This window comes from Melospiza melodia, chromosome W (assembly GCF_035770615.1).
Source record: "Melospiza melodia melodia isolate bMelMel2 chromosome W, bMelMel2.pri, whole genome shotgun sequence".
Taxonomy (NCBI): domain Eukaryota; kingdom Metazoa; phylum Chordata; class Aves; order Passeriformes; family Passerellidae; genus Melospiza; species Melospiza melodia.
In genome coordinates this window covers 58,682,359-58,707,591 of record NC_086225.1, presented here as the reverse complement: position 1 = coordinate 58,707,591, position 25,233 = coordinate 58,682,359, and the positions used below count along the sequence as shown (strand labels likewise).

At 46.1% G+C, this 25,233-nt stretch overlaps 1 protein-coding gene across 3 annotated transcripts in view; it reads right to left on the bottom strand.

Annotated features, from left to right (window-relative positions):
- Nucleotides 1–16,289, bottom strand: part of ZNF532 (zinc finger protein 532) — a 31,650-nt gene extending 15,361 nt beyond the window's left edge. The window contains exons 1-6 of one of the 3 annotated variants that reach the window (XM_063179563.1): nucleotides 15,979–16,289; nucleotides 14,838–15,027; nucleotides 14,257–14,366; nucleotides 13,167–13,320; nucleotides 6,196–8,555; nucleotides 1,452–1,633 (exon numbers count right to left, since the gene is read on the bottom strand). In XM_063179563.1, the coding sequence (XP_063035633.1) occupies nucleotides 1,452–1,633; nucleotides 6,196–8,555; nucleotides 13,167–13,236 (2,612 nt within the window). In that variant the 5' untranslated portion in view covers nucleotides 13,237–13,320; nucleotides 14,257–14,366; nucleotides 14,838–15,027; nucleotides 15,979–16,289. The remainder of the gene's footprint in view (nucleotides 1–1,451; nucleotides 1,634–6,195; nucleotides 8,556–13,166; nucleotides 13,321–14,256; nucleotides 14,367–14,837; nucleotides 15,028–15,978) is intronic. The other 2 variants (XM_063179565.1, XM_063179564.1) reach the window with 2 other exon arrangements.
- Between the last annotated feature and the right edge of the window lie 8,944 nt (nucleotides 16,290–25,233).

Genomic DNA, 25,233 nt, shown 5'->3' with positions numbered 1-25,233 from the left:
CCTGGGCAGCATGCGGTGAAACTGCAGGCTGAAGTTTCAGCTGACTCCGTGCAGACACGTAGCCTAAAGCACTGGAGTCAAAGGGAGCTTCTGGCAGAGGCCCTGTGAGAGGCAGGACAGGCTGTGCTGCTCACGGGGAAAAGCACCACAGTTCCAGGAGAGGCTGGGCAGGCTAAGGAGGGAGGCAGTAACATCCCCAGAGACTGCTTTTGCTTGCCTGCGTGACTTAGGCTTAGTCGAGAATTCAGATCAAGAAATTCTCGACTCAATGTGACATGAGATTTTTTGAGACATCTTGAAAAGTTTAGTGACTTAGATTCCCAGTGAAGGGGATTCTTTCTGCTGGTGTTACCAGCACAGGCCAGGAGTCCCAGAGGTGATTCCATGTACAAACCCAAGAGACATACATGAGAGGGAAGAGCAGTGGAGTGCAGGAAGCAGGGGGAGGAGAAATGCAGGACAAGAAACACTACTGCTTGAGAGAAAAGGGTAAAAAGAAAAGAACCCAAAGAAATGAGAAGAGCTTGGAGTTATATCAGGACATGAATTCAAGCTGAAAACAGAGGCTTGATGCAGTAAAAATGCTTTCATCCCTTAGGGGACAATTGCACAGCCATCCTGGAAAATGAACTGTGGCACCTTAAGGGTGGAAGGAGCTACCTGCTGGAAGATTTGCAATGGCCTTTTTCCAGGCAGACAGGGTGAAGTGGACATGTTTTTGGAGTGCTAAGCAAAGCTCAGGGTACGGGTGGCTCTTCTGATCTCTTGCTGTGCTGCCTGCCACTCAAGTGCAAGGAAAATGCTAACAGAAAGCATCTTTTCAAATCTTTCAAAACTAAACATTTCTATGAAATGCCTCTGCTCCCCATTTTCTCAGTGAGTTGCCATTACAGGGAAATGTAAAAGTCAAAGGGAAACTGAAGAGTAACAAAGGAGAACCAAAAGACAGGGTTGTTTGAGAAAGGCAATTTCCAAGTGATGCAAAGTGATAAAGTCTACGAATCTTGATTTGCCACAGAAAAGAGAACAACCAGACAGAAGCAGCATGCCCATCAACATCTGAACCATACATTCTGGAAGTACTGACGATGACTCTTCTACCAGAAAGAACAATCTAAAATTCAATGGTTTGGAAAAACTCAAGAAGGTTTCTGAAAACCTGAAATGAAGATAATGTATCTGAATTCTCTAGACTTTATAAACCATGAAGTCCTGAATCTGTGTTACACTAGCTAATATTCTGATTTAATCATATACAAAAGTGGATGCCCAAAACAAAGCAGAATCCTAATGTATTTATTTCAAAATTTCAGTACTAATAGTACTGTTGCCATGACAATCTTAAACCCATGAAGCTGGTATTGTCCAAACAGTGCTTATGGAAATGGAAAACCACTTTAAAAACCATAAATTATACATCAATTGACAGCAAAAGGAATCATCATACTGACCGAAACCCAACTCTTCGGGTATAATGCAGGCAGTTCTTAGTGACATGGGTCTGGAAGTGGACAGATCTGCAGATTGCTCCACATTCAGGACACGTGTATGGAGATTTATGCTGATGAATTCTCTGGTGTGATGCAAAACTGCACTGGTTAGGAAGCAGCATCTGGCAGATATTGCATGTCTTCTAAATGATAAACCAGAATAGATGAGACAAAAGGTTTGGTTCAGCTCTACATAACATCTTGTGTCAAACTCTGCAATACAGCAAATAAAGGTTAAATGTCATAACTGGGATGGGACCCAATGCAGTAGCAAGTACAAACACAAGCCCTGCTAGCAGAGCTGGCAGGTGCTGGTAGCCAGACTGACTGGCATCCTGGGCTACAAAGCTCCTTCCTACACCACTGACCACGGGAGATACACGTGCTTTATGGAAATATTACTGGGGTGCCTTCCCAGATTACCTTCATAGTGCAAGGGGCCTACAAACAACTCCAAAATCAAATTACTGCTACTGTCTCTTATGGTCTGGGACTTGTGAACCTCACCAGGGCCTTGCAAAGATTTAAAATCAAACCCAAGACTCCTTCATGACATCAGTATGTTTTTAAACATGTATTTGCATGTTTTTAGGAATGTTCTAAGAATGTTCTGGCATATGTAGTGATGTGTACACTCTGCAAGAATATTGACCAAAAAAGATCTCCAGATCTGCATTATAAATTATTTACTAACATACGCATGAAGAAATCCTGAAATAAATGCTCTGGGAGCACTGTGGCCTGGTGTGTTTGAACACAGTCTCTGTACAAACAGAGTTCTCCCATGTCCTGACGCAGCAGGATGGCAAAGTGCAAATCATTAAATTACAGCACGTGAAGCAAAGCAAGCAGGCCATCGCTGCAATGCAGGTTCCACGGGCTCTCCTGCCAGCCCACTACAGTTCTGTTCAGCATGGGTACATGCACTGCTCTCCTGCAGGGCTCTGCCTGAGCTCAGCTATCTACAGGGATGTCAAACTGGCACCTGCTTACAGCCTTTGGGGCGCAGCAAGGCTATGCTGAGACACAAAGAAATATTCACTTTGGAATGCCAAATACTTGGCCTTAATTGACCAAAGAGTGCCCAAAAGTGGGGAACTCGCAGCCTCAGGCTGACCAGAATTGTTTTGGGGTGTTAACTTTGTCTTAAGTTCAGATAAAGGCAAAACTCTCTGACCAGCAATAAGTGCCACATTTACTGGGCTCAGTACCATTCCCCAAATCTCTTTGGCTATTCCTGTATTAACAAGCTGTAATACAATACTGGAGAATCTGGAGCATAATTTGATTACTAAGAAAACAGCAGACCAGAACTACTTATTCCAGTAACAGAAACATTTGGAGGTTTCACAGTCCTTCCAAAGCCTTTGGCCTGCAGGACCTCTGAAGGAAACTGGGATGTGATGCCACAGAAGAGCCACACAACATTCCAGCCCCAGCTCAGTGATCTTCCTGATTTTGCAGCAATCTGCCAGACTCATTTGCTGACCCAACATGCCAGTAATGCTCTTAGTTAAGGCCCCTGCTCTGCTATTTCAATGAGTACAGAAAATGATTGATTGTAACTGATTACAGTAGAACAAGAAGCATCTACTGTGAAATTCTGACATTCAGCACGTTTGCTTACCATTTTATTTTGGGCTTAAGGTGGCATTAACTTCCAGTTCTCTCATTCCAACCCACACCAAAATAAAACACAGTTTGTGAAAATCATCACCTGCCTGCATTTAAAGTCAAAGTTTCAGAAAAAAAAAAGGGTTAGAAGGAAAAATGGTGGAGGTGGAAAATAAAGATACACACATACGCTGAGTATGAAGGGAAATGAGCTATGCAGTTTCCATGGGAGCTATGTACTCCTATCTATAACTAAGAGAAATACTAACATTCATTAGCCCAGATTTGCTACCTTTTCCCCCCAGCAAGTACATGAGGGTTTTATTCAGCCAGAAAACCAATCAGTGAGTCAGGGTTAATACTGCTTTAGCAGGAATATGCCTTTAGATTAATATTCCTTTAACAGGAATATTAATGGCAATAAAACATTACAGAAAAGTAACAACTTCATAGTGAATGTATTTTCATTGATAAGATTGTTCTACCATTGCTTATTTTAAACAAAACATTCTACCTTCGTAACAGGAGTATAAGAGCAGCTACTTACTCATTGGAAACACAAAACTATACATTTTCCATTTCAGGAGCAATTAGATGGGACACTAGAAAGAACAGTAAGCTGCAAATAACCTTTTTTCCTATTACCTGTTTGCAAAATCTAAGTGTTCATTTTTATTCTTTCTTCCTTCCAAAGAAAAAAGACCAATCTCATCTAACCTCCCTGTCTTCTTCCCCCCACAATAATGGCAGTTTTACAGCAAAAAGACAGTGCCAAGCACTAAGAAGGAAAACAAGTCAGGGTATTTCTCATCTAAGCTTCTCAAGAGGTAACATCTAATGAAAAAGTAGCAACATACGTAGTAATAAATGCCTGTACAGAGCCTTTCTCCAGGAAACATTACCCCTACAGGATGCAACCAAACTCAACATAAAAAACAGCGGCTGCTTGACATATGAAAAGGACTACAAAAATGTGTAATTAAGATGTAAAAGGATGCTTCAACAAAGAACATTTAAAACTACATTTATTAAGCGTTCTTTTCAAAGGGAAGAACGTGAAAATAGCTTATTTTCCTCCAGTTCTTTGCACTGTTTTGTTTAAACCTGCAGCTCAGCAGAGCAGGTTTCCATGAGGAGACACAAACACGCAGACAGGCAGCAGGCAATGCCAGCTGCTCCTGCAGCTCCAGGGCCTTCCCTCCTTCAACAGCAGTACCTGGGAACCCGCACTTCTCTCTCCACCTCCCTGCAGCTGCATTTTCACATTCTGTCAACATCACAATGGCTTTCCTTTAGTAAATTGCCAGGATAAACAGTATCTAAAGGACATGTAGGGAGAGCAACTCAGCAGCAACAGGGCAAAAGCACCAGACAGAGGGAGAAAGGGAAGGGCAAAAGGTTTTGTTTACTTGGCCATAAAGACAAAAATCCTCACACCCTGAAAGTGAGAACATCACTTTATCTTTGTTCTCTTTCAATTTCTATTTTCGCCTCATCCTCCCAACCAATTCTCTGTCCCTCATTCAACTGCTTTGTCTTGTCACTTTCTTTCCTGCTTGCTTTTCCAGTACCAAAACCACCAGGTTTTTGCAAGGTCTACTGGACCTTAGATGGCATGTTACCTAATGGGCCTATTATGGGGAAAAAAAGAATCTATCTACAACCAATAAGCATCAGCAAATCAGTTAGCCAAACAGCCTAATATTAACAGTATTAAGCAGCCCGAGCAGGTGCAGAATGTAATGGTCAGCCATTAGATCCTGTTCAGAACTGCAGCAACATCTGTGCATGGACATATTCCCTGAGCTCTGCACACTTGTAGTATCTTACAAACAGAAATTCACTTGCATGGCATTCCACCTGGAATCCAGGTAACTTCAGTCTAACTCTGCCAGCCAAGCAAAGGGAGGAACTAAGGCAGAGCCACATAATCGAGGCTATTTCCACGTGCATATCTCTTTACATTACTACCTGTAGTGGTAGGTGCAGTGGAGCTGCTTCATGGTACAGAATAGGTCCTACATGCAGTGAATAGATCCTGACAGGAACCTGCCTGTGCTCCTAGGACCAGTGCATTTTTTTCCTAACTGCAGGACTTAAAAGTCTTTAGCCTGCCCACTTTGTGTGATTCCCAGAAAGACTCCTGGGGCATTCCTGTCTTGAGCATGCTTTGCAGGTTTTCAGCTTCCCCCGCAGCAAGAAGCTGGAGCACCAAGCTCACCTGGATGCTTTGAACCACACCAGAATCCCTTTTAATTGGCACACCCCAACAGAGATCCAACCGTATCATTTAATTGACCACCTTCACTCTGCCAGGATTATAAAATACATCGCACACTGATTAATATTACGTTTTATTGAATGACGTATTTCTTTCAGGTCAGGCCACATACATTAGTAAATAATTTTCAAATGGTTTTTATGTTGAACTCAGTAGCAATTGTAAGAGGAAAAGAAATGGAACCAACTAAACCAATGGTCACACAGAAAGGAAGACGTGCAAGTGAGAACAGCACTTTGCACTTTGTGAGGAAGAGCTGAGGCAAACAGCAGCATTCCTGTCAGTAGTCAGTGTGCCATTTGTCACTGCCTGAGTCCCTCCCTGCACGTGAGGGGAATGCCTCTCTCACTTAGGGCACTTGGTGAAAACTCTAAAACCTGAAGACCAATCTAGAATGAATCACTTAAAGCTATCATTCAGGTTGAATAGATGGGCTGTTAATGAGGGTGCCAATTAAGTGGATTCCACTGGCTAGTCAAATTCCAAAGCACAGAAAGAAGCATTAACATATGATTAGTAATACCCACGATTATTTTCTGCATTATCACGTTCAGCTGTAAGAAAGCTAATGCTAAATTTTAGCAAAAATATAAGTGTCAATTTCAGACTTCAGGGCCTATAAAGATTCTAAGTCTTATTTTAAAAGTGTTGACATTCACTATGTAAGTGCTTGCAAGACTTTCTATGGTTTTCATTTATCATTTTAATCACAGAGGTTCAGATAATAACAGCTAAATGAAAGTAAAAACATATCCAAAGTCTCCTAGGCTTATAGATGAAACATTGGAATGTAAACATAGGATACTCTACTTGTCCACTTGTGTCTGCGGCCTGCTGGAAATGAGTTGCAAGAGATGTCTCATCTTGGAAAACTTCATTGCACTCCAAACACTTTAGACTATGTCTACAGAGTTTTGATGGATCTTCGTCTAGGGGCATAGCTGGAATGACAGGAGAGCTCGCAGGGGCCGAGATCACTGTCCCAGTTAAGCCAGTCTGGATCTTTGTTAGGGAGTGCGTGCCAGCTCCCCCTGCGCTCTGGAGCACGGCAGCAGCAGTATTGCTGGAAGGAGATGCTATCATTTGATCTGCTGGGACTGGTTTTAGGATCAGGTGGGAACACTGCATCACGACGCCTTTCTCCTTGTGCCCACGAGCATGGGACAGGAGACTACATTTATTGTAGAAAACTAAATTCTTTGTACAATGATTACAAGTCACTTCAATTCGCACGCTCCTCCTGTCGTAATGCTGGGTCAGGCTCTTCTCGAGAGCGAACGAGTCGCCGCACTCCAAGCACTTGTACCCTCGTGTGGGTAGCGTGATTCCGGCATTGGCAGGGGGGCTGAGGTTTGGGACGTAAACGGGTACGGGATTGACGCTGCTCAGCACCTTATTGAATGCTTCCACTACAGAGCTCTGCAGAGATGACACCACCTGCACTCGAGACACTTTTTTCGAAGGCTGGGAGGCGGCTGCAGAAATTATTGCCTGCTTGATTTGCTGCTGGGGTTTTGTTAGCACTTGGCGCAGTTCAGAGGTGGTTTGGGCACCCTGAGGCAAAAGGTTAAGGTTGGCAAGATGGACTGTCTTTGGCACGAGTTTGGCACTGGCGAGGCTCGATGCTGGCACCATGACCGTCTGCTGCTGGATGGCGTTGGCAGCTTTGATAATGGCGCTGCTGGCGCTCTGCACGGACGCAGCAGAGATGACAGTGGCTTTCACTGTGGTGTTGTTAGCCAGCTTCAGATTGATCACTTGGGAACCTGCAGTTTTCACTGCTGAAACGGGCAGGAAGGCAGTAGCCACGGGTTTGATAGTGACCTGCTTGGGGGCAAGTTCTGCAGATCCAACTGCATTGGTGACAACTGAGGACTGCAGAGGAGCTCTGGGAGGAGAGGAGAGAACAGCAGTGGAAGTTGGTGAGGACAGGAGAGATGTCATGGAGGTTACCATGGAAGCACTCTGCTCTGGCTTTTTACCAGAGTCCAAATCAACTTCTGGTAACACTCTAGTAACAGTTCTCTTGATCTCCCCAGAAGAAGTCTTGATGGTTTTTATGCGAACCTTAGGAATTGCTGGTGTTGACCCTGCGGGAGAAGACGGAGACCCTTTGCTGCTGTTCTCACTGGAGACACTTCTGGGACTATCGGGCGGTTTGACAGACGGTTTCTTAGCACCATCAATGAAACTCTGAGACTCAGGAGATTTTTCAATAGCCCGGGGACTTTCACTCATGTCTTTTGGTAATGGAGAAGACTCTCCTGAGTTAGACTGTAAATCTTTACTGCTATCTGTAGCTGCCTTTTTAGCACTCAGTGCTGCGATTGCAGCAATGCAGGACGAAAGCTTTGCTGATGACTTTGCTTTGGATTGGGAAATGCTGGCAAGATTTGTGTCACATTTTTCAGCACTCAGTTTTCCATCAAGTACCCTGTTTTCAAGAAGCTTCTCAGAATTGTCTTTTAGTAACTTGTCCTCTGTTTTTCGAGTTTTAAAAGGCTCATAGACACCTAAATTCATGGAGCTTGTCTCTGTCTCTCGTTTACCAGTTTTATTTTTATCTATACTACTTGAAACTGTGATTCCAGATTTAATTAAGTTCTCCCCTCCAAGTGCCTTTAGTTTGTCATATTCCTGCTGCGACAGAGATCCTGCCAAGACATTTGCTCTAAAATTTGCACGTATCTCCTCTTTATCTGGGGGGTCATCCACCTCAATTCTCTCATCATCATCAAATTCTTCCGCACTTGATATTGGGCTGAACTGGTTGAAAGCTGAATCCTTCAGTGTAGTCTCAGAAGCTGACCCATCATCTTTAAGTGATTTCCCTTCATCTTTACTGTAACTCTCAAGAGCTGCTGATGTCAGAAAGCCATTGTGCAAGCTATTGCCTGTGGAATGGTGGCCATCCTTATCCAGACCTTCGGAAGAATCAATAGTACGCACATTTTTCACAATGACGCTCACCCCAACATCAGATGATGATGGGACGTGGGAGTCTTCATCTGCATGAGCATTTTGTTTTATGTGGCTTTCGTGGTCATCATGTCCAGATTCAATAGCTGCTTTGGGATCTACCATGTCTGGTATGTCAAAGGCTGCAAGAAGGTCATCAAAATCTGGGGTCTTCATATCCCCCATGGCCATGTATTTGATTGTAAGCAGATCTGTAAAATAAGCAGAAAGTCATCACTTTAAGCTCTAGTAGCCCAGTCTTACAGAAAACAAGTGCTTGTTCACATCTGCCATGCAAAGAAATGCTATTTCACTTCTGAAGTAATGTTTTCAGAGATTATACATTACAGAACAGTGACCAAGCATACAGTAGAATTATTACACCAAGAACTATAGTAATTTATAAACTCCACAGATAGTAACCTGGCAATTTTATTCTGGGCCCAAATTGCAGTGACTTTCTTCCTGTTCCCTCTCCTACACCCACTCCTATCCTCACTCACCCAGACTGCAAAATACCTGGACATGCATAAAAATAACATGAGACATTTGTAATTCCTCTGAAGTCTTGACTTTCCTTAACAGCTGCACTATTAATCTGAGGAGTCTTCCTGAAAATGAAATATAAAGTAATAAACATCTGTAAGACTTAGGTATTCATCAACACTGGCTACCTGGAAGTCCTTGTGGATTATGAGAAGGCAACTGAGGAAGATTTTTAAAGGATACTGGAATAGACACAGATATTTCATGAAACGGCTTCAAATAAATATAGAAGAGTTTGGAAATTTGTTTACACAGTTCACTTAATGGTTTTGGGCCATTTGTCTAACCTATGAAATTCTTAATAAAAAAACAGATGCACACATAGAATCAAAATCACAAAACAAGTTTCTCTGAGGATTAAATGGAAAAGACTGCAGACACCAAAGCATTTAAAATCCATGTAAACTGACAGAAAGCTTTGACACAGTTTCTCGTAATCTGGGATACTAATTAGTTGCATTCTGGTTGTACATCTGTCCATAGGTGTCTTTTAACAGTTGTTGCATCCACTCAAAAAGAGCTAGATAGTCTCCCTAGTCTGAAACTTCTTCCAATTATATATCCTGGAGTTTAATTAACATTTACCCATAACAATGAATGAAGACCTGCTTACACACTTAATTCCTCTTCCTCCAAGTATGTTTAAGATCACAACTGCCCAGCAGAGGAGACAGAGCTGTCCTTTACTGAGAACTACGGCTGCCCGTATCAAGAACTTCTCTCATTCTTCTAACTTTTCAAGCAATCAAAGTTAAACAAAAAGGGAGACAAACATGGTCAGTTGTGATACATAAGGAGGAAAAGATCTAACTAGGCCATTTTACTATCTCCTCCTCACTATTCTAGGACACCCATCTTAAGATTCAGTATATAAACTATGTTTCCACCACAACTGCCAGGACTCTGTGGCCATATTCCTCCCCTCTCTTTTTTTTCCCTCCACAAACCTTTTAGTAACTCTTTCCTTTAAGGATAAAACTCTGCCTTTTATCCAAAATCAAAACTAAGGGACACCTTTGCTGCCAGACCAGCTGTGAGTCTATTCCTTCTCTGGCCTAACATGATGCCTGTAAATACTTCTTACATTCTCAATTTTTACTCTTTTATTTAATCCTTAACCTTTGAAGAACCAACCAACTCTCCCTTCTTGACACTCACCTTTCTATTCGCCCAGACCTTCCAAATAGCTAAACCACAAGTCTAACAACTTTAAACAATTGCTTTAATTGGACCAGACCATCTTTTCTGCCTTACTGAATTCCTACCCTTTGCCTTCAAATCCCATCTAAATATCTAACTCCTTGCTTTTGTTCAGACAAATGCTCAACTTCAGTTCCCTCAGCAGCAAATCTATTTGTTATCAAAGGAAAAAGGAAAACCACCAAATTTAATCTTCCTCTACCTATGGCATTCACATTCTTGTGACTTCATTCCTTTACCTGCCCTAAACTCTTGTTTTTACAGCTCTTTGTACTACATACATTTGAGAACTGTGCACACTGTAGGATGGAGATGTTGTCTTTTGCATGTTCTTCCAAAAACACCAGCATTCTTTCCAGTTTTGTGAAATGAGAACACTGTGAGAACACTGAGAAACCTCTTTTCAGGGTCTGGCACATGGCAGCGTCTTGGTTCTGTTATAGCCACATAGAGGAATTAGTCTGTTACTTCTACTGATTCCCAGGCAGACACACTATTCCAGAGCAAAATTCCAGTAACCGGGAATAATTACTCCACCTCCAAACAAGAGTAATGATGCCTAAGTAACATCAAGCTCATTCTGGAACAAAATGCCTACACAGGGAGCAATACCAGCCTAACCAGCACAAAACCATACTTTTTTGGGTTTTGGTTTCTGTGTTGTTGTGACAAGAAATTTCATCAGGTAGAGAAGGCATAAGGGATTCAATCAGAATTGCAGTAACATGTATCCTAACGTTAGACAAATTTCATCTTAATACACACATGATGAGCAGTTCATTGGTTATTAGTAATTATGACTGACTTACACTTCCAGTCACTTGCTCTGAAAGCCAAGCCTTGTACAGACAGACAAAGCCATACGCTAATCTAACCACAAAACCTTCTTCAGGAAATGGGAACCACATCTCCAATCACAGCCTGGCCTGGTCTGACACACTCAGCAGGCAAGTGGGATGTGCAAGAGCCCACTTCAACCACAGTCAGCAATGGCTCTCATGCTTGTATACATAATGAACGGGTTCCTTTTCACTATCAAAGGGCCCATGGCCTGCTACTGCTGCAAAACCCAGACAAACTCCCAGTTCCACCAATCACAGAAATTCCTTTTGTCATATGCAAAGTAATTCTTACCCTAGGAATTTTCGATTTCTTTGGATAACAGTCTTATTTAGCATCTATTTAGCATCCACAGCATCAGTAAGGTCATGCCAGCCCTAATGTAAACATCTTTGTGAAGTATGGGGTGTTCTACAGTTAAAATTTATCCCAAGAACCTACTTTTTCTATATTATACACCATATCAAAAAAGGGGAAAATCCAATTTGCTTCCATGTCCAAGACTCAATGAGTACAAGATTTAATCCACCATTCTGACAGCCAAAATAGTGTTACTTGTAGTTTATGACTCCTCATCCTGTAGTCCAACACATCAATTTTTGAACTGGGTATTTCAGGTTCTCTTTGGGTATTGGAAAACAAGATGGGAAAGAGGAGGGGAATCTTCTGGAGTCTGAACCACTTCTGGCACAGTTTGAAGAGAACCACACACAGCTGGTTCAAAGCTCAGGACAATTAGCCTTTGGCTGGCAAAAAGAACAGGGATGTTTCAACACGTGAGCAAGGAATCTCCTTATGCACAACATGGGGCTGAACAGGCCATCCCCAGCTACAGCTGGCCACATGAAAACCACCTGTATTTATCAAGAGATTCAAGCCACGGTTTGGGTCTACCTACTTCCCAAATCCCTCCTAAAACATAGATGAATTCCTGAAAAGCAGGGAAATCTACATACCACTCTTTTCCTAGTCTACCTAGAAATTAATTTAAATCACAGCTTAATTTTGTACTTCTATATGAAAAATAGGCTGGGGCAGTACCACGTGAATAATTCAGATGCACAACAACAATGAAGAGAATGTTGAGATTCCCAAACGAACGCAGACTGGAATTACACTCTAATTGGCACAAGCTTCCCACCTCTATCCCGTAAGGTACTTTTTCTGCAGTGGATGACAATTGTGGCCAAAGCACAGCACGAGCAGTGCAGCCCCTCAGGGAGCTCTCCCAGCCAGGCAGGGCCCAGCAGGGCAACAAGCAGGCCCGAGAACATGAGGGTCAACTTTGGGTTTTCCTGAACATATATTCCTGGTACTCTGCTGCATATTTGTATTTTAACACACAGGCATATGGCTAGGGAAACAACAGTTAGTCAATTCATTCCAAAGGGACTTGGAATGTGATAAATCCTTACCCTCATTCTGAAGATCAAATAACTGAGACCAATGCAAAATGAGATCCTGGGTGCTGATACAGAAGAGCAGCCCTCCAGCATTAGCATTTGCTGCTGGAAAGCTGGCCTGCGTGCACAATCCAAATCTCCTGAGGAAGAGCCTTTACAGATATTACTAGACTGAAAAAAGACAACTCACCAAGAACACTGCAGACTCCATCTATTCAGTTTTCTCATCTTACAGCCATCAGAAATCCCTGCAAATTCAAAATCTCCTTTGCTAAAAACAAAATTTCGTAATACAGATAGCATTCAAAAACCCAAACAAAAAGGATTCAAGGAATTCTATCGCAATCCGAGAACTTAAAATTTTAAAGCTGCCTACTATTCTGGCAGAAGGAAAAAAAATCCCAAAAAATGCTCTTGTGTAATATATGAATTTTAGCTGACACTTGGAAAAGAACATGCATCCTCATCAGGAAGAGATCCTATTCCTAGCATACAACAAGAACTCCTGTTTGCAGCATCATTCTGCCACAGACGTCTCTAGTCAAATATAGACCCTCTGCATCCTGATGCTGAAGAACAGGAGCAGAAATCAGCACAGTGATCTGTCAGGCACTTTGCTCTGCCACGAGCTATTCACTGCTCTATCAAACCTGAAAAACAGCTTATCACAGCTGCAGTAAAGCTTACAAACACAGAATTTCAGGCCAAATGGTAGTATGCTATTTTCACTTTTCTATGATTAATAGCTCAGTGCCTTACGTAATCCACTGCAGTCAGAAACAAAAAGGTTCCCTTGTATTGTCACCCTGCCTCAGCAGCCAGCACACAACTTACCCAGTATCCACAACCTCTCAAGGCGTTTAGGGCTGTCTATTCTGCTGAGCACAGAGGAAACGACCCTCATTTCACACCACAACAGAGTATTTCCAATGTTCTGCCTCCATATTATCTTGATTGTAGGTTACCAAACCAGCTAACACAGCCGGGACTGGGAAGATTTTTAAAAAATCACACTGGTTAGGATTCTAGAGTTGCTGATTTCCTGTTATAGGAAATAACAGTTCCAGCAAAAGAATCCCCCAGGCAAAATGTTTAGTGATCCACTGTGCAAGCTCTAACAGCCTTTGTTCTTCCCTTTGCTGGATTCATTACTGCTTCCTTCTCTCTGCCCCTCTCCCTCTCTCTGACTCCTTCAGATTTCACTAGAAGATAAAAACGTCAGTTCAAATCTAAGCACACATTTTGTATTTTCTAGTTGAGAAAGAAAACCTAAAAATTCTGTCCATTATCCACTGCTTTAAGTTGAATGCAGTCACCCCTCTGCAGTTGCTGCACTGCCCATCCAGTTTCCTATGCACAATATTATAATTCACACCACTGGAGCTCCATCCAGCCCCCAAAATACATCTTTCCACTTGGCTGCTGCAAAATCCTCCCCAGCTTACAACAGTTTAAGAAAAGCCATCCATACAATTTCTTTTGCACAGGTTTTTTCTCTGTAGGCGATATTAAGTACGTGTTTAACACTGAAGACCTTAATTAAAAATCAAGTATTGGGTCACTGAGATGTGGTCAAACAACAGTGTAAATAATCAGACAGCAAATCCTGCATGTGTGACTCTCTTAATACAGCACAGAACAGCTCCCTGCCACAACTGCTCGGCAATTCATGATTGTCATTCAGAGGCCTATTCGTATCACTACACTGGGGAAAAAAAGTTTATCGTCAATGAAAATACTGTATTTAACCAAGATATCAGTAACTCTTTACAAATAATAGCTTTAATCCTTTTAAAACTGGAGGATCTTAATAGCATTTCTTCATTAACACTTAAACAATTGTTTCCTTCCTAATGTGCCAAGTGTGCAATCAGGATGTAACTCCAATCTATTGTTCTATTCAGCCCAAAACACCACGTCTCACCTTGTGAACCTTGACCTTTGAGGGATTTTTTTAGCCAGTGCTCAGTTACTGCCACAGCCGCATTACCTCTGCAAACACCAAAGGGTTAAAGGCAGCCCAAATCAATAGGCCTACAAGAAAAAAAAAGGAAAATGAGTATGCCTTACAGCATCTTTTCAATGCTTTTATGCACAATTCTACAACAATATTGTTTCCTTCTGGTCTTAGAGAAAGGCACAGAACCCACCCCCCCCCCCCATTAATGTTTCCTAAGGAAGCAAACCACAAGACAGCACCCTGTAAATAAAACAGCATGCAAAGCATCCTCAGTCACAAGCATATCTACAATTACAAATAATTAAATCCATTTTATTTAGTTTAGTTTTAAAATAGACTGTATTGCCAGTGTCCCACCCTTGCAAAGCAAAAATATTTTAGTAAGGGTCATAAATCTCAGCTCTTGCCCATTCCTTAAGCATAAAAAGGCACGAAAAGCCAAAGTAATCTCAGTTACTGCAAATATGTACATTTACATACAGAACCCTTTATGACTACATTAGCCACATACCAGTGCTGTGTGTCTAAAGTGTGCATTCACATACTGTTTTGGGATGGTATCTTTCTGCAAGCTCCTCTGCTTTTGGCTGCCATGAAGGGAGGAAGCTATCCCAGTGTAGTAGCTCAGTGACTGCATTGTGTTCAGGAGCTGATCTGCCTCAAACCAGTTCCAGCCGGTTCTGGTCACCCTACATAAAAAGCTATGGCAACCCTCGCTGAGTTGCCAACAAGACCCTGAAAATCGCAGGGGCTGGTTTTTGTGTGGCGTGGGGCCGGCACAGCCCTGTGCCCCGGCTCCCCTCCTGCCCGGCCCACGCGGCCCCTGCTCCCCAGAGCCCCCCACACGCTCCCTCGCTCGCCTCCCCCACTTACCTCCCACAACCTGGCTGAGAGCTGTGTGTGCGTGCCTGGCTGTAGCTAACAAAGAGACCGCAATAAAAATCCTCACAGGATCTCTCTTGCAGCACCAGGCAGGCTCGGCCACAGCCCTGGGAGACAGGCTGCTAACCCGGGCTGCTGCCCCTCTGCTCCCCCAGATGAGGGGTGGCTGCTCGCACGCGTCACATCTGCCCCCTCATGCCCACGGCCATGGGGTGCCCCATCAAGGGCTTCTCCCATCTGCCCTCCCCACTCCTCGTTCCATCTGGGGCCGCCCGAGTGGCATCTTCTGTGCTCTGAGCAGCATTTACTATAGAGTACCCACAAATGCGCCTCCCTCCCCTCAAGAAAGCCATTTCCGCAGTAGCAAGATGCCTACAAAATAGTTCCTTTACCCCCTCCTCGCAGCACCGACTTGGCTGCTACACTGATTTTTTTTTTTCTTTTGCTATTCGACTATGCTGGAGGCCTTGAGAAGCAGCGAGCTGCAGCCCCACGGCTGGGCAGCCCCCCCGGCTTGCACCCGCCGGCTGGGGAGGCCCGGTCAGGCTCTGCGCAGCTCCCACCCCGCAGAGACCGTGCGGACCGGCCGCCTGCCCGGCCCTGCGCCTCGCAGCCGATGCCTGCCCAGGGTCTCAGCCCCTTGCGGTGCCCACGCCGCTCCGGGGGTCCGCACCCACCTGTGCCCGTGGCCGCTCTGCTGCTGCCCGCTCCCCTTCACCTCGGCCACGCAAGGGCCTTCCTCCTGCATGGCTGACAGGCACCCAGACCGAGACAGCAGCCACCCCGCTCCTCTTGGCTACTCACCCTTGCTCTGGGAACACCAGTAACCACCTCCGCCTACGCGCTGAAACCCCCTCCTCTCGGAGGCTGCGGGAGATGCTGCTGTGCAGGGCTCCCTCCGGCTGGGTGGGCGACCCCGACAAAGCCCCTCTGCCCCTGGCTGCACCTGCAACTGAACAGAGGTCTCGGGCACAACCCTGCACCCCTCCCTGCGGAGACACCTTCTTCGCATCCCTCATCCCCACCCCGTTCTGGGGAGAACCACCATGTTCTTCCGCTGCCTCGGCCCGTCTTCCCTGCACAGGCTGCTGCGGCCGCAACCGCGGCCGGCCCTCCCTCGGCCCCTCGGTCCGGGGGGCCGCTCCCTCCTCCGGGCTGCCGCGGCCCCGGGCACCTCCCCGCGGGTCGGCGCGCTCCCGGCCCGAACCGGCCCTGTCCGAACGGGCCTTGCGAACCCTGGGGACGGCCGGGGAGGAGAGGCCGTGGCCCCTTCGGCAGCGAGGAGAACGATCCGCCCCCGCCCGGCCGGCCCGGAGCCGCCGGCCCGGGCAATCCCTGCACGGGTGCCCGCGGGCCTCCGGCCGCCGCCGGGCCGGGAGGAAGCGACCCCATAGCATGCAACCTCCGGTCCCCATGCGACACACCTGCTGCGGCCGGAGCCGGCGGGCTCGGGCAGGGCTACGGCCCGCGGTGCGGCCCGGCCCCGCGTCGGAGGAACATAATGGCAGGAGGCTGCGGGGCTGGGCGGTGGGGGTGGGGGTGCTCGGCGGCACAGATGGGGAGACGCTCCCGTGTGATTCCGTGTGGAACGGCTCCCTGGAGAGTGCCGGGGGCGGGGAGGCTGCGGGGCCGCCGAGCGCCGCGGGGCCGGGGCCGGGTCGCGGCCTCCCGCAGCCCGCACAGCTCGGGGGGGGTTTCCGAGCGCTGCCGGCGGGCAGAGCCGCGCCGGCCGCCGGGGCCGATCTCCTCCGCGCCGCAGCCGGCGCCGCCCGGGTGCCGTGGGAGACGCTCCCCGGGGCCCGCCGGGCTCTCCCCGTGCCCCGGCGCCTCAGGCCTCGAAGGGCAGCCGGGGGAAGAGCCCGCGGCCGCCGCTCCGCTTGCAGGCCAACAAAGGACGGGAGGAGCCACACGCTGCCAGCTCTGGCGGCTCAGCCCCTCCGCCGGCGCTGCGGCCGCTGTGCCCGGGCCCGGCCGGGGTCACCCCCCAGGGCCCGGGGCGCGGCCGGGAACCGTGTCCCGGAGCGATGCTGCCTTTCCTTCCACACCCTGTTAGCCGGGCACTCTGGGGCCCGCCTGCGCAGCGCCTGCGGCCCGTGCGCTGCCTCCGACCGGCCGCCTTTGTTGGCTGCGCAGCATCCCGGCGGCATCGCCATTGCTAGCAACAGCAGGGCGAGATCCCGCCCTCTCCGGTACCGCCGTGCAGCACCATTTTCAGAATGTAATGCTTTGCACGCGAATCGCTTTATTGAAGCATACTCATGGCTTTAAATACATAACACCCGTCTCAAGTTAACGCTATGGGCAGACAGTATACGAAAGATTCTAGATAAAATAACGTGTATTAGCGCATTAGCGTCTGGTGTCTTAGAGTCTCTTACGAGCCTGTTAGTAAGGCAGCAGAATCCCAAAGGCGTTTTGCACAAGGACAGCTCCTTCTGGGAAGCTGCCCCAGTAGCTGTGCCCGCAGGTATCGGTAGGGCAGGAAATTACCCATCGCCATTCCCTGGCTGCTCCAATCCTGCCTCCACATAAAAATTCTAACTTATTCCAATTAGCCAAAACAGCAGCAGAACATAGGTTCTACTGACTTTAATGCTAATATAATAAATCGATTTTAGGATTATATGACAGTGGATTTGTGCACTAGTTTTAATGTTCAAGAAGGGTCATGCAGTTCAGCTTGCACAAGCCTTGGGCTCATCCTCCAAGTTACTTGGAGAATTAGGCCGTGATAATTACAACACCCTATTTCTTCCCAATTCATCAGTAAACTGATTTGCTTAAAGAAGTGAAAACTACACTCTCTTTACTTCCATTGAATTTCTGTGGTTGGCTTGCATAATAGCATAAAAGAAGATGGCAGCTGCTACTACTACTCTGGTATTAATATCTGAAATGTTAACCAATTTCACAGTTCATACATGGCACAAAGGTCCTTGTGTGTGCTGCCTTTCACACTTGTTTTCTTTCCAGCCAGGAAGGAAATCTACTTGTTTTCCTTCCAGCCAGGAAGGAAATCTACTTGTTTTCCTTCCAGCCAGGAAGGAAATCTACTTGCTTTCCTTCCAGCCAGGTGTCCTTGACATCTCTATAGGAGAAAAAGTCTGTCACCCTAAGTATTTGACTTAAAACACATAAAATGAAGAGCATTTAAAGTATATCTTACAAGTCATGCCAGGCTGATAGCACTTGTCCAGTGTTTTTTTAATTCAAGCACACAAAAAAAAAAGAGGTTCAGCAGCATGAGTGTCCCTGCAGTCACTTCTGCATTGGGAGTTTTTGGCATGTTGACCTGAAGTCTTAGACCAGAAGTCCTGTTCACTCCCCCAGACACTCTGCTACATGATCCTTAGAAGCCGTGGTGGAAATTGTCCTTGTTTAAGTCATCCTGTGTTGTCCCTTGGCTTTGCAGCAGCCAGGTTCCAAGTGCCCATCCAGCCGGTGAAACCATCACCAGCGGATCCCGGCAGCTGCACTCCAGCTCTGGGGTGGGAGCTCCCAGAGTCCCATCACTTCCCCTCCTTTTCTTTTCCTGGAGAAACGCCCCCAGTGCAGCCTGCTGCTCCTTGAGAGCCGTCAGCAAGGAGTGCTGCCAACCCAGAACACTGCTGCTATGGTGAATGCTGAACTTGAGTGCAATAATAACTTCTTAATTATTTAACTTCTAAGGATTTTAAGGCTCTTGAAATTCAGAACTCTGAACAGCAGTGTATTCATTTCATGCCTTCTGTACAGGGATCAATTTTAACTGCATCAAACAGAGCTTCTGTACTTTAAAGATGTGCTGGGACCAGAGAGGATTTTGCAGGTGGATTGACACAATAAAAACTGAAGTCAATTTACATTTGATTTTTTTATGTCAGAATAAATACTGCCTGTTTTGTCCTTCCTACTTTTGGAGAAAAATAAGAGAACATTTCCTTTCTAGCTAGCAAAACATGCTTAACTTAAAGCAAGAAGGGTAAAATGCAGATTCCATATTTCCAATTCTAAATTTGTTTTCAGAGTAATAGCTTTACAGCTTCTGGCAAATGCTTAATAGTGTTTGTAAATTCCATTGCTTTTTTCACCATAAAATTTCTTGTAACATGTGATCAACAATAGCAGAGCAGAAGTTTATATTTCTTGTTTTAGAATAACTTATACTTTTCTTTTTATCATTGTTTGGAATGCAACCACATATATTTAAACATTCAATATTTAAAGACCAGCTTACAATTAAATTTCCCCTTTTCAGATGTTCCTATCACTAATCTCTAGGTATTTTCTTGGGGGAAAATAATTTTTCCTTTCCTGGTTATTAAAATATATCTTCTATTACATTTTGGACTGAAACGCCCAGGATTGCTTTTTAAAATTATGAGTTTTATTAAAAGAAGGCGATCTCATAGGAGATAAGGACTTTGGTCAGGAGAAATGTACAAACACTGCCCAGAGCTGAGGAACATCTCTGCAACAGGCAGTTTCCCCCAGATCTAAAGAATGTGTCCATGGAAGATGGCAGCTCACGCTATCCACCTGTAAGGAGAGAATCTTGAACCACAGCGAGAACATCTGCAATGCCCAAGGAGCATGAAGAGTGAGAAACCCTAATGACTCTCAAGGTGTTAAACACTGTAAAGGCCCAAATACTGCCAAGTCTTGAACAACAAGAGACTCCCATTTTTAATCATCTGTAAAAGAGATGCTGATTTAGATATAATACAAAGCCAAGAGGATTTGTCAGGGCTTAATTATACCTTTTTTTTCTGGCTGTTAACCAGAGCAAACTAAGTGTTATCCAAAGAAATCAGAGTTGGTTAGTGAGGATCATGGATCATTGAAACAGTTCTGTTTGTGAGGAGTTGCAGTCATTAGCTCAGTTTTTCCACGAGTATGAGGTAACGCTGTGCTGTGCCATGCTGAGAGCTCCCAGCTCCTCTGAACAGGCAAGAGCAGAACAACACCCCTCAGACACTCAGCTACACATGAACTTTAGTATGAAGTGTATTCCAGTGGGAAATAAAGGGCTTTGCTCCAAATCTGCACATAGAGGAGCCTCAGTGTTGCACATGAGCGGGCCTGGTACAGGGGCCACATGCCCACAGCACTTGCTGCCTCATCCCCAAGCTGCCAAGCAGGGACACTGGTGTTCAAGGCACACAGCTGAAGGCACTGTCACAGGGTTACATCTGTTGGCAAAAGCGGGCCTTCAGCCCAAGCATTTCTAGATATGAAATAGGAAAGATGAAATAGAAAAGCCTGTATGATGACTGATGATTGTCAAAAGCTGGGAAGGCATTTCTTCTGCACAGGACTACCGTTTTTGGAGAAATTGACTACTCCCAGAGCAGCAGCAGCAGAAAATTGACTGCTCCCCAGAGGCAGGGCAGCCACAGCTCCTCTGAGCAATCTGCCAGTGTCTTACTCCCCTGACAGGGAAGAATTTCTTCCTTATTTCCAATCTAATCCTGCCCTCTGTCAATTTAAAACTTAAAAAATTTAAATCCCTTGCCCTGTCACTACAGGCTCTGGTGAACAACTATGTACCCCAATACTTTATGTCTGTATACTCCATTTATACAGCATCTAGCACCCTGAGCACTCAGTGCATCACACCAGCACTTTGGCCAGAGCAGCACTCAGGGCGTGCAGGGAGAGCTGCTGAGGGACAGCGCACACCTGATCACAGCCATCTTCCCAGCAGCACAAAGAGCACAGCCTCAGGCCAGACACAACACAACCACAGGCACAGTGCAGAATGCAAGGCTGATGGCTTTCTGGATTTTCCGTGACACCGTTCTCTTTTCCGCTTACGAACATGTTCCGAGTGCTGGGCCAGAACCCCTCAGTCAGCTCCTCATCAGGAATTAGCCACCTGCGTGATTAACATCAGTACCACAGAGCTCAGCAGCCTGGCTCATTGAAGAATGCCTGTTTTGTTCCCATACGTGCCATATGTACGGGGCTTTTTCCTTCCTCCTCCTTATATTTATTCAAGTATCGGGGATTATTTCTGAATTATTCATCATACAATACCTGATTAAACTGTGGCGGTGCCGGTTCCCACTGCTTAATGAATGAGCCATTAGGCTTTTGCAGATGGTGCCATCAACAGCTCCTGTGCTGTGTGTTCCATGCACTTACCCAGCAAACGGAGAGCGCTGAACCTGAACCCGGTGTGGGAGACGAGTAATGCCCATGCAGTGATCCTACAAACCATAACAAGAGAGCAAGTGTTGCTGTAAAACTTACATTTGGTCCTAGCTGTTATCTAATACAATTTTCTCAGAAAATCTTAGTATAGCTGAGTATATATCCCACCAAACTACCCAATACATCACTCCAAGCAGGGAAGCAGAGGACAGAAACTGCCAGCAGTTTACCTATGTTGTCCTGCAAGGTGTGACAACTGCTGCCATGACTTACGGGCCTGAGCAGGGCCAGATATCATCTGTGTGCTCCACGCACTTCTTTCTTGGAAGAGGAGACCGAGAAGCGAGAGAAGACACTGTATTCCCGAACCCAAGTGGGTTCTGTGTCTGGGAGAACCGACACAACAGGCACAGCTGTACCCTTGCTTTGGGAGGCCCTTAGGAAGTGGGAGACAGTGCATAGCTGCTTGAGAAATCCATCCCCAGTCACACAGCTTGCTGCTCCCTCGGGGCTGCCACCTGCACAGCTGGGGAGAGGCGCTGGGGATGGTGCTGTGACACAAGAGGTGCTGCTCCTCTGCAGGGATGGGCACACAGGCACTTGGGACCAGCAGCAGCTGTGCTTGCACTTCTGCCTTTCCAGAGCCTTCTCGGGAAGCACATAATAAAAGAAGGATGAACCCAAGAGTGATTTTTCTGCCACTTTTCCTCTGTTTACTTCAGGAAATGCTGCCCTCACAGGTGAGGGTGCCAGCAGCAGCTCAGCCTGGCTGTGGTTCCTGATTTCAAGCTGCCCATGATGATCTTCCTACAATGAAAGCAAAGTTAAAATCAAGGCGCCTTGCTGGTTTGTGGCTGGCATGGCCAGGGAGTCTTTCAAGCACTCATACTTTCCATGCTGGTCCTTGGCATCTCCTGCTGGAAAAAGGACATCTGATTCATCCCCACCTACTGAAGATGAGTCAGGATTATACAAATTCCATTTCGTTTGTGTAACAACACTACTTCCCATGTTGCAAGCTTTCCTGTCTGCTGCCATAAAAGTCTTGGGTACAGAGGAGGGGAGAGCCACCAGAGCAGCATCCAGCCCCAAGGGTTTCACTGCTCAGCAGCAGCCCATGCTTAGTTCCATCAGCTGGATTATCAGTCCCAGATGGCTTTCCCCTCTGCAGTACAGGTGGGCAGGCTCTTGACGTGTTTCATGTGAACAAACAACTGCAGCAGCTCCAGCTCCAGCCTGGTGTGCCCCAGTGCCCGAGCACGGCTCCCTGTGGGACACGAGCTGTGGGGGCACACAGGGGTTCCCGCACAGTGCAGGGGCCACCAGCAGCCAACAGCCAGGCCCCTGCTGCTGTCACTAGTGACACTGCTGGGGCTGCCTGCACCTGCCTGGCCAAATTACAGGCTCACCTTGTCTGGGCTCACCATCCTCCCTGCCAGCCCCAGCAATCTCTTCTCTTTGTCCTTTCACCTCTGAAACCTCTGCTTCAGAAATTAGGCTCCCACACAGCCGCCATGCGAGAACTGGCTTGGCTTCAGATCAGTCAAACATCTCCATCTTGCACTGCATGGCTGCAAATAATAATGCAGGCTGAAAAAGCAACTGCTGAGCAACATCTCTCTACTCATGAGATTTTTTTTTTATTACTTCTTAGAACTGTCCAAAAATGTCCATCCTACATAACTAAACCCACTCTAGTTTGTGATACATCGGAATTCTAATAATACCTTTTGTACCTTATATATACACCACAGTTTGAACATCCTAGAGCTGGCAGGCAGATGGAGTTTAACACGAACTATTCCATCAACAGATGCTACTACCACCGAGTTCTCCTTGCTCAGTCTGGGAATGAACTGATGGGCAAGGCAAGAAAACATGTTTTCTTACAGAGACACCATCTGCCAGCTTGAGAAGCTGCTGTCACCAGTGACTCAGGATAACTCATATAAGGAAAAACATTATTAATACCACTCTCAAGACAGCCCTGTTATTAACTACACGTTGACTGTATTGTAACTATTGTCTAGCATCAAGACTATAGCAATAAGAAAATACTTAACTAATTAGTCTAAAAGGAAAATAACTGTAAACAAAACTACTTGAGAAAGGGCAGTTATTTATCTTGGGAACCTTTAAGTAACAAACCTGGGTTTAATCCTTCTTTACTATCATATTCTGTTAAGAATTGTTGCATGATATCAGACAGAGCTTTTCCAGTCGTGGAAACTTACAGTTTCCACAAAACAACCAGAAAAAAAAGTTTTTGTTTATCGGAGCTTATAAAGAAGAGAAGGGATTATTGGATTGCCAGCAGCAGAGATGAGGAGTTCCCATGGATTGTTTTATGGAACAGGATGATGGGAGGTGTAGAGGTGTCCCAGCATATGCAGGGTACTAAGGGCCTGCTGGGCATGTGGCTCCTCTCATCAGATCATTAAAGGAAAAAAGATGCTGATGGCAAGGCAACACCAGAGTGGAAGGTAGAACACCTCATTCCAAGTAAAACTCACTCCAGCTGGCAAGTGGCTTGCTCCTGTGTATCCCACCACAGGAAAGCATGTTGTACTCTTGTCAAAACCTGGATTATCCCAGTGCAGACAGCAAGAGAGGAACCAGCAGGGAGGCTCTGCAGTGGTAATGAGTTCCACCTCTGATTCGTGTGCTGGGATGCAGTGAGGTGCAAACAGCTGCATTCTCCACCTGCCAGCATGGGTAAACAGCTTGTCATGAAGCACAGCTATTTTCTGATTCAAATAAATCCACTATTTCCACTAAAATAAGGGTTAGTAATCCAATGGGTATTACAAAATTGTGTTTTCTTGCAGCTGCAACACTGAACCAGAATCTGCAGCAATTTTCTGCATATCCTTGAGGCAGGCATGAAACAAAGCCTACAAAGCTTTGAGAATCAGCAAACTAGTGTTTTATAGTGACTCTGTAGCTTCCTAAAAGACTGTTATGCTTCTTACAGACCAAAAAAAATACCAGATTTGGTATGTTATGAATATCTCAAAGCAGTCCTGAAAAATTTCTGGACCAATCCCGGTCCTGCAAGGCAAGTCTCATGCATAGTGCTGGCATTCAGCAGAAGAGGAAAGAGAGGAAAAGAGCAGGCAGGCACAAAGAAGACAGGATGTGAACAGAGAAGACTCCTGGGACTGCTTTAAACACCTACAGCTCTGAAAAACAGCTTTCAGAGGGGAGTAATCTGAGCAATTGCTGACAGGCTGCCTGATGGTAACCCACAGAAAAGGTGCTTACCTCTGTAGGCATTGATATCTTCTTTGTGGTGACTGTTGACAGGACCCAAGGGAATGGCAGGGGAGGTTTAGGTTAGATATTAGGAAAAGGTTCTTCTCCCAGAGGGTGGTAGGACACTGACCAGGCTGCCCAGGGAATGATCACAGCCCCAAGGCTGCCAGAGCCCCAGGAGCGTTTGGACAATGCTCTCAGGCACAGGGTGCGACTCTTGGGACTGGCCTTGTGCACAGCAAGGAGCTGGGTCCGTGATCCTTGTAGGTCCCTCCAACTCAGAGTATGCGGGGAGCCTGTCCTGCCACGCACAGTCCATCCCTCTTCGTACAGGATGGCGGGAAGCAGAGCTGGCGCATGTTTAGAGAGATGAAATAAATCATAACCACCACGTTACGTCATCAGAGAGCCCAGGAAGCATCTGAGAGCTGCTTTATCTTATGTGTAGTGAAGTAATTTGCACAACGGGTTGAAGACTTTTCCTCCTGCCTGCAAGCGGCTTTGAAGGCTGGGAGCTGGGTGCCAGCAGATCCGTCTGCAGGGCAGAGGGGAGGCTGTGGCTCCCTCCCACACGCGCTGCAGATGTGGAGGCTGTCGCTGTGGCAACACTCCCCACAGGGATCCTGCTCACCGCCTGCAGCAACAGGCATGGGACACAGCACTTCTCAT